At 34.3% G+C, this 10,335-nt stretch overlaps 1 protein-coding gene across 2 annotated transcripts in view; it reads right to left on the reverse strand.

Annotated features, from left to right (window-relative positions):
* Window positions 1-6,620: 6,620 nt before the first annotated feature.
* Window positions 6,621-10,335, reverse strand: part of LOC113232376 (glycerol-3-phosphate acyltransferase 1, mitochondrial) — a 79,939-nt gene continuing 76,224 nt past the window's right edge. For both annotated transcript variants that reach the window (XM_026467069.1, XM_026467068.1), the window contains 3 exons: window positions 9,372-9,514; window positions 8,937-9,082; window positions 6,621-8,269 (listed from right to left, as the gene is read on the reverse strand). In XM_026467069.1, coding sequence (XP_026322854.1) covers window positions 8,079-8,269; window positions 8,937-9,082; window positions 9,372-9,514 — 480 coding nt within the window. In that variant the 3' untranslated portion in view covers window positions 6,621-8,078. The remainder of the gene's footprint in view (window positions 8,270-8,936; window positions 9,083-9,371; window positions 9,515-10,335) is intronic.

Below are 10,335 nucleotides of genomic sequence, written 5' to 3' on the forward strand. Positions count from 1 at the left end.
TATTCAGGAGATGGAAAAACTTAGTATTTATTTTTAATTTCTTATCAAGGGTATTAATTTGCATGCATTACTTTAAGAATAGGCAAAAGCCAGTGTGTGAATGTGAAGGAAATGTGATGTGAAATCAACCTGCAACATTTGTATATCAATTTTTAACATTTCAGTAACTTTGTGCTTTAAGATACGAGTTTGTGAAAGTAAGGCGACGTTATTCCATTATATTTCAGATCACGATTGCATCTAGAAAAAGTCGTGAAGACATTGCGGCTATAGTTGATCAAATATGCTTCGATGTATCAAACACTACAAATTGAAGTATTCAATTAATAATCGAGGAATCGTTGACTGTCGTAGATAGTATAATTGTACAGGTTAAACTTACATTAAAATGTAGATAATCTACACACTCGTGCTTACACCAGAGGGCTCCGTCACTCGCTTGACATTACGTGTTAAGTGCCTACCGCTGATTGCACGCGGCGGTCAACGTCATTTTCACCTCTCTGAGCGCGTCCTTAAGTTTTCTTTTTCCTCGTAGTGAGCGCTTGGTCTCAGTCCACAGACATATATCTAGATAGACGCCGCAAGTGAAATTCACTTACTTGCCGCTGCTACACTTCAGAACGTGCTCGACCGTTATAGTAGATAAACACCAGTCGAAAACGCGAAAAATGCATAATTGTGCCATTATAAACTGCAAAAGCACCATAACTGTGGCTAAACGGTTATAACAAATATGCAACCCAGTGTATGTCTAATGATTTGTAATACATTACGGCTTTTACTTGGTGCGATATATGTTGTGATCCTTTGTTAATAGGCCATGAATATCGAACGAACGCACTTTTACATAATGCATTCAGTTTCTGTGGTACGGCCGCTTGTACATTGTTTTGGCCAAATTTAACATTTAGGGTCGTATTCCAGAACTCTACTTAATGCTCAAGTCAGGACTTGAGCAGACTTGAGTATGATTTCAAGCACTGGAAATACGACCCTAACGGCAAGGACTTGAGTATGATTTTCAGTGCTCACTGCAATACTCAAGTCTAAGGGTCGTATTCTAGAACTCTATTCAATGCTCAAGTCAGGATTGCACTGGCAACACAAGCACTGGAAATACGACCCTAATGGCAGGGACTTGAGTATGATATCAAGTGCTTTAAACCATACTCAAATCCTAACTTGAGAGAACAATACTCAAGTCAGGATTTGAGTATGGTTTAAAGCACTCGAAATCATACTCAAGTCCCTGCCATTAGGGTCGTATTTCCAGTGCAATCCTGACTTGAGCATTGAGTAGAGTTCTAGAATACGACTCTGAGTGATATATACGTTAGGCAACACTGTTTTCGATTCTGATCGATTTTGAAAACAAAGGGACGGAAATTATTATGACCTTAACAATATTATAAAAATATTCTATGACTCTTTTGTTATAACGTTTCGTTTTTTTTTTTTCAGTTTTTGTAATATCTATTATCAGTAGTATCCGTAATTTCGATAATTTTTGCAGCACGTCGCCTCGAATGTCCGAATACTTTGAGCAAATAATTACTTATTAATTATTACTATTATTTAAATATTACGAGTAATACAAAACAACATATAATGCAAAGAATTAACTGCCAGCATTAAAACTGCATAAAAACTTTTTCTTTAATAAAACAATATTTTTATATTCTAGATCTTTCAAAATAAAAATTCAAGGTGGCTCGAAAGTTGTGTCCGGGAGTGTATAGTAAGCTCATTTTACTGGAAGAACAACAATTTTAATATTTGGAATATAAAGTAATGTTTGAATTTTTTTTAAAGTAAAATAAACGACTGAACTGCCTTATTCTAGTATTTTTCTACTATATTAATATTACGATATTGTAATCAACAAATACTTGAACAAAAATTATTCTATTTAGAATCGATTAATTGAATGGAATACGCGTGTTTACGCGTTTTCCATCGAATTCAATCGATTTAGCACGGAAGGAGATTTCCCATCAATAAATAGTTCTTGTGACGTCATGGTGGATACATAAAATGTGTCACGCTCGGTTTTCATACAAATTGCTGTACTTGCGGCGTCTGTCTAGATATATGTCTGGGTCTCAGTCAGATTTAGTAGGCTATTATAGGGTAGGTATTTTCGATTTTGTATGAAAGTGACGTATCTTTTACATAGTAATTACATATTAAGTTTAGTAATCTGTACTTACACTCCTTGTTTTGTCAGTGCCGAATTACAGAATTTGTGCCATGAGAGAAATGATTCCATAGCCCTCAGTAATGAGAGTAATCTTGCGATGAATATTAACAGAAACAAAGGAAAAGTGGCACTTGTCATAAAAATGCTTAATGTTAAAATAAAAAACAATGATAAATCAATTAATCACCAGATTTAGTAAATTAGTATCAAATATTTACAATTTTGATGAAACGTCTATGGTCAATTGTTCCATACTTCCTACCGCGGTTTAAAGTTTAAAATGAAATTCGTTAATAAATTCTAAATACATACATCTATACAATAAGCATCACCCTGTTTCTGGGACAGTCTAGTTAAAAATGTTAAAACTGGTACTTGCTAGACCAGCGCCATCTCGTGGCTTTTAAAATTGTTAGATCGGTTTTTTCACGGAAGTTATGTGGTCTGTGGGTTTTTATTCCGAATCACGGGATACTTTGAAGTATCGTTACCTCATTGTCACTTTCCATCAGGTGAGATGGAGGTCAAATGCGCACTTATATTTTATAAAAAAATAAAGTAGTGTTGGGTCATGGAAGGAAAAAAAATAAATTGATGAATGAATGGAAACAAAATCATGAATTTTTTCAGAAAAAGAAATATTTTTCCAGATTTGGTAGTAACACCTGTCAAAAATTGAAGATATTGAACTGTATTAAGAGAATTTGTTAAAATAAGCCAAGGTGGGGTTCGAAAATTACATTTAGCAATGTTTATACAATTTTATTTTATTATTCATACTAAATAAAACCTTGAAAAATATCTAATCGTAGAACATAATACGAGTTTTTGAACTATATTTTTCCAATTTTACTGTTTTTTTTCCCTTTCAAATTTCCACTATTTGAAGTTTTTCGGAAAGTTACCCAATACAACTTTCAAGTGACATTATTTAAAATCATCGTGGTAAAGTTAAAAGAAATAAAACAATAATTTGAAGATTGGTTTATTCAATCTTATTTGTTCCTCGCTGCCCTCAATATGTTACATCCTAAATTAAATTTTCGTCAACTTAAGAGTATTTTATTTAGTATAAAAATTACATTTCCAGCTTAGTAAAATGGCCAGCCATACAACAACATTAAATACAAATGCTAGTTTATTTTACAATCTTTTGTAATCTTGAGATCACTATTCAATTGAATCTGAAAGATACAGAGTGTCCTGTAAGTAACTTATAATATTTTAAAAGCGGCGACAGCATATGGCAAAAGAAACGATTTTTCTAAGTAACATTATTGGAAACTTTCAAAAAGATAATATTTTCACATCAATCAGTTCAAAATGTCGGTCCCACACTTACCCAAAACAAGTAGTGCCTTTGCAAGTAAACACCTCGCCTTACCAACTGTTTAAAACAGCATTCCAAAAAAAAAACATTCAAATTGTTTGTTTTCATGACGCAATCACAACTTGTATAAATAGATTACATAAGGCACTGATACATGTATTATTATTTAGGCCACTAATGAATACGAAACCATATACATAACATAACTAATTGTAACTTATTAATCAACCAAATTGACAGCCCTAAAGATATGTAAACTATATACAGCGTTTCACCCTGGATAAAAATTCTTGAACAAACCTATCGGTCATATGGATTTTAAGACTGGTTAATAATTACATAAAGGTAGTAAATATGTTTGAGAATTTTGTTTCACGATATTGATATTAAATTGCTTTGCTTACAGTGGCTGAATGAAACGGCGCCTGATAAGACCCATTTCCTTCTGTCTAATCCTAAAAAAACGAAGTCAAGAGCGAACTCTTATTTTTTAAATCGGGAGATTTTTCTTATCTATACATCTACTGGCTCAAATTTGAACGGGGAGTTCAATATAGTGACGCAAGAATTTTGAGTTATATAAATTTTAATAAACATTTGGTCCTATTTAAATCCTTGTCGGAACTGAACTTTGAGAAAGATTTCTAAGTTTTTTCTATTTTAAATCACATAAAAAATAAACTTAGTTATACACACACACACATATATATATATATATATTTGGCTCCAATCTTTGAGCTTCACGCTTACAATGTACGCCTCATCAGAGTTTAATTTCATATGATTGAAAATAATTGTTCTTTCTTTAGAAAACGTACAAGAAATTATTACTTATTCAGCAGTTATTGCCGTTTTATATCACGGCGCACAGTTTAGAGACCTCCGTATTGAGTTACTGATGACGTTATGTATGATATATTATAAAGTTTGGATTTTAATTATTTTCAAACATAAGAAATTCAATTTTTTTATGACTAAACATAGTTTAACATATAAAATAGACTTATTTTACAAAAAAAGATTACTTTGTAATCACCATCTAATTTTTTTCAAGGTACTATTCAAAGACGCCATTTTTCAAACAGAAGTTGATAAGCCAAATTTGCACAATAAAATAATTTTCCCGAAATAATAATAAATACAGCATGTTATTCGTAAGCAGATTGTATTCGTACCAAAATACTACTTGTACTTTAGCGCCTGTGGGTATAGCGGGGAGGGACGAGGGACATGCCGCGCAGGATAATGTAACAACGTCTCAGGGTGACTGGCAGTGCCCCCAAGATCTTTACGATTTAAAGTTCCGAGTGCCACTCGCGTGTGGCGTGTCGCTTACCATCAGTCGTTTGGTATTATAAAAAAATGCAAATTTCAATGGTTAATACAAAGATTACTAACACTTAGAAAGATTTCTTCGATCCAGCCGGATTTGAACCGATGTCTCCTAGCAAACCGTGCTACGTCGACGTTATGCAAACTAAGCCACGGAACGAACCAGCGGACCTCACGAATTTTTCTATGTGCTTGTCGGTTTTCAATGACTTTTTAGCCATATCGCCATTCATGAGAAATCTATTAAAGTATTTCGTCACCCAGTTAGGTATTTTTACAGCTACCAGCACTGGCTAGAGATGTCGTTATTCTGTAATTACATTTTTTATTGAATGTCACAATGTTTAACTACTAATATTTAATTATTTTTTTGTGAAATTACTCCACTAGTTTGTTATAATTATTAATAACAAAGATCGAACACTTAGAAAAAATTGAATATCATGGTGGTTAAACATTCTGACATTCAATAAAAGAATTAGCGCATTTGTTTATGAATGAAACAGGGGCGATCGCGGATGGTGCGGGGTACTTACTGCGTTACATAAATGTGTGGTGGTAAACGTGTGATGTTTTCACCAAATATTAAAAAGTCCTCTGTATAACTAAGGATTACGAAATAGTAACAAAAACTTCATATTTTATTCATAGTCGTTCAAAATAATGTGTGTAGGCTTTATTTTACGTCTTATAATGGTAGGAAAAAAACAGTGAACGTTGGTTGAATAATACCATTTTCTTTTTATATCAAATCGCATCTAAACGTGAGAAATAGACAAAGAAACGAGCTACAGATGTCGATGTAACAGGTAAATTGTATTAAAAGTAAAAAATATTTTAAGTTTTCAAGCATTAAATCACACAAAGTATGCGTGTATAATATACACTTTGAGAAAATAACTTGCAAATAGAAACTGTCACTTTAATCACAATTTAGATGACTACATAATACCTATGTTTTTGCAATTAGAATTTTAAGAAACCGGTGAATTTTGACACATACCTTCAAAAAATTAAGAAACAAAAAAATACTACGCTAACTTTGTTTTTTGACCAGGGGAGTTACCATGAACTCTTATTACGATTCAGTTAAGGATCTAAAATGAATCATTGTGAGATAGCGCTACATGACGCGTATATCACCATCCCGCTTTTTTGTCGTTAAGAACCTATACTGAACTGTAATAAGAGATCATGGTAAGGCCTTTGTTCTGTTTTTATTTTGTTTTTTGTTTCTTTATTTTTTTTTCACAAAATTTTATTTTTTGCTTTTTTTCGAATTTTATTTTTTGTTTCTTTATATTTTTTTCACAAAATTCAGGGAGTATAATATTAGTTAATAAATACGGCTTTTTCCAAAAATAACAATAGAAAATGACCTTAAAATAAAGTTGACGTAGTGTTCATATGTGGTATCGATGTTGTCCCTATATCATTCGGAACAATTTTCCGACATTTATTCCATAATACATAGTATTTCTAATATAGGATAATATTTGAAGAGGCAAATAAAACCGAAAATACACGGTCGAATTACGCTCGCGTCGCTTAGTTACGTGACAAGTCGCTTCCATTCCGTTCCGCCGCAATATAAATTGACCTAAAATGAATAAAAAAAAACACGCTAAGAAGCACACAACAATCTTAGCTTAACACATACGAGCGTAAATCAGTTGCGTATTTTCAGCTACATTTGTCGTAATCCTAATAACAAACAAATCCTAATGGTTGTTTATTCATCATTCGTCGTTTTAGGGCCTTTTTCTTATCAAGCGCAAATGACTTCGCTTGCGTTATCATATAAATTATGTTTTACGTTAGACGTAATCCCTGCCGAGAAGCGCACAGTACAAACACAAAACTGTCGCTTCTTTAGTCCAAAGACAAAACAGAGGCAATTACGTTGTTAATATAATTTCTTATTATTATTGATACGAAGATCGAACACTAGCAAGTTTCGTACTCGATCTCGTATCTCTTAACTAACTGAGTTACAAAGCCGGGGTTTCCAGATCTTACAAATTTTCTGTGCTCGTCGAGCCGATCCATATGTTAGGTTTAAACGGCTTTTTTCCATCAACGCCATCTGTCAGAAACTTATGAAGTTTCTTCATGCAGCTACCAGAAGCTGACGAGAGAAGTCGCTGTGTAATTGCTATATTTCTTTATGAATATCATGATCTTTTACTACCAAGATATTGTTTTTTTTTTGTTAAAACACTCCAATGCATGTATGAATAATAATAACAAACGAATGGAGTATTTTCAATAAATAAATGTTGTAAATATTTTTGCTCAGATTTGAACCAAGCCTAACTATAAATTCGCTTAGACGAAGTTTGAATAAAGAATTTTGACAATTTGCATATATTTAAGTCTGACACACTATACCTATTATACCTACGCATGCAGAGAATATTTTGCGTAGCAGAAAAACCGTTCTCAGAAGAGCTACAGTACAAGGTACCTCAAAGACGTGCGCTGTCTAATGTCGATTTTAACCGGTCGTGGCTTAGTTTGTTGAACTAACCAATCTGTCGTGAGACAAGCTAGGAACGCTGACGCAGCGAGCGCCCTAAGGCAGGATTTAAGAGGAGCTAATTCTCGCGCCAAAGAAATGTATATCAAGTAAATATGACCCAGAAACACCTATATCCGCGTACTGACAAATTTTAACTCTCACCATTTTAACATAATAATAAGTGTTTAATTGTACTTAATAAAAAATGTCTTTACACTATATCACAACTCGAATATTTAGGAGTTTGTGTCACTCACTGGTTTTTTTATCAACTAATTTCCACTACATAGTTTGTAATTTCCCGATTTTGCCACTTTTTAGAGAATGTCAATTTTGATACTGTAATTTTCAACACATTTTTGTTTTGTTTTGCTGCGACAACATTGATGACACATCGCTTCTTCCTCTTTAACAGTGGCGTATCGATATGCAACTTGTAATAATATTTTTATAGACAATGTGCATTTGAGATTATCGCATACAATTAACAAACGCATGTTTCCGTATCTATCTTTCCATTGGCATGTCCATGTTATGTTAGCTGGGTTTTCTGTAAGTGCGACACAGAAAAAATCCTTTAAACTTTGTTTTTTTTTTCATTCATTCACTCACTCAAGAACCTTGATGCGTGGCGTACCCTTACTATTCATGTATTTATTAAAGTAAGTTTTAATTTTGGACAGTTTTTCAGTTTATTGGAGTAATGGCGTGTCCATATTAAACTTGTAAATATTGTTGCAGATACTTTGCAACGCGTTTGCGTTGCGATATGGCTCGCAAATTCGCAGCCTGCGCTCGCGCTTTTCCGTGTACATATCGACAACGCCCCATTGACGGAGTATCCTTTGGCAGTTGCGGATGGCGTCCATTGAAGCTGCTTCACCTGTAATAGATTAATACGATGAACATCTATTTTATTAACGCTCGGAAAAGTGGAATGAAAGTATATTTCTAAAAAAAAAGTTTTGTATCGAGCATTTGTATTTTTCTATTTAATATAACATGTTATTGTTGTGTTTTGTTCTACGTATTGCATCTATTTATAATGATAATCATCAACCAATTATAAGTCCCACATCTGGGCACTTCGTTGTACTTTCTTCAACATGCAGGTTTTATCACATTAAATCTACAGGCGAAGAGAGTATTGCTACTAAACGTTTACAAATTTACCGTAACATAGAAGTTAACCTTGTAAGACCCAGAAAACTACAATGGTGAAAGCCATAAACTCCCAATTACATGAAAATGAACTAAATATAAATTACATGCTTCAGGACCAAGCAAGTATGGCTAATTATTTTTCTTGTCATTTTTTATGTTAAGTTAATATAAAAAAATACGTGTTTTCAATTATTATTTGTGGCGGTGGGCGTTGAAATTATTTTATCTTGCCCAAGTGGGCGGTGAGCCAAAAGCTAGGGAATCTAAGATTTAAATAGTGCTACTGCTTATTTTTCTTATCGTGTCAATACTTTTACATTTTAGAATATAATATATTGACTTATATCTATGGTTGCTACCTTCAAAAAACGAATTGGGCTACTAACCGTAAGGCATCCTGTTCTGAGTATAATCCTCAATAAGAGAATCAAGAGTTTTCCTTAGGACTTCCTTCTGCGAGCCGTCGACGAGGCAGCGGCACGTAGCCGCGTACGCTTCCAGCAAGGGCCGGATTGTCAAGACGAGGCGGCGTCTGAATTGTAAACGTAGAAGTTTCATGACATCACTGCTTATGCTGGGTGGATATCAAATACTTCGAAGCCTCGTACCACGACAGTCTTCAGTATTGAAATTAACAATTTGAGCTTAAAGTAAGGTTGTTTCACGACTTTTGGAAATACACACATTTTTTAAACTTTCTGTACTATAATTTGATGAACAATCGAGTTTTAGAGCGAGACGGTAGAAACCTGTATACTGGGAATCAGGAAGAATTATTTACACGCCTAAAAACTTCAAAGATACGATGTTAATATACTAACCGCTCAGCGACAGCCTCAGGTTTAGACGATATCCGATATTTTATGTGGCGAGTGGGGTCGGGCATCTCGAACTCTTCGTCATCGTCATCAAACGTCTTCGCAAACCGGCGCGACCACTGCTGCTCTTCTATGCCACTGTTTTTCTGGAATTAGTAAATAAAACTTTTTAACAAAAAAGTTGCAATATAGTTAACTGCTTCAGTGGCTGAACGGTTACCATGCCGGACTGCCACGCAGAGGTCCCAGGTTCGATTCCCGGGCCGGGAGAAATATTTGTATGGACTACATTTATTTCTCTCGAGAGTTTGAGTGTGATTTGTTGTTATCTATGTGTGTGTCCATGGCACCCGCGACTCAGGGTTTCCCTAGTGCGGGGCTATGTTCAGTGTGTGCGTTATTATAATATTATAACAAATATTATACATTAAGCCACATCGATGGCCTTCTCGAATCGCAGCCTATCTATTAGAGACCAAATTCGTTAGGAAGATTGTTTAATAAAAGTGAGGCGTAAAAAGCCGACGAATTATACTCCCGCTTAATGTTGTAACGTGATTATTTTATTCAATGAAAAGCTTATAGGTAGTATCATTCGGAATACAGCGGTTATTTTGCTTTGGGTCACTGCTATTGAAAAGCAGTAACTACATTTTGTAACCCCTCTTCCTGTACATTTTTGGAAAATTCAAGTTTAAAATCAATATTCAGGGTCGTATTCTAGAACTCTACTCAATGCACAAGTCAGGACATGAGTATGATTCAAAGCACTAGAAATCACACTCAAGTCCTTGCCATTAGGGTCGTATTTCCAGTGCTTGAAATCATACTCAAGTCTGCTCAAGTCCTGACTTGAGTATTGAGTAGAGTTCTGGAATACGACCCTAATGGCAAGGACGTGAGTATGATTTTCAGTGCTCACTGCAATACTCAAACCCTGACTTCAGTATGCTTGTGTTTCCAGTGA

The sequence above is a fragment of the Hyposmocoma kahamanoa genome, unplaced genomic scaffold (genome assembly GCF_003589595.1).
Source record: "Hyposmocoma kahamanoa isolate Upper Pololo Valley unplaced genomic scaffold, ASM358959v1 76, whole genome shotgun sequence".
Classification (NCBI taxonomy): Eukaryota; Metazoa; Arthropoda; class Insecta; order Lepidoptera; family Cosmopterigidae; genus Hyposmocoma; species Hyposmocoma kahamanoa.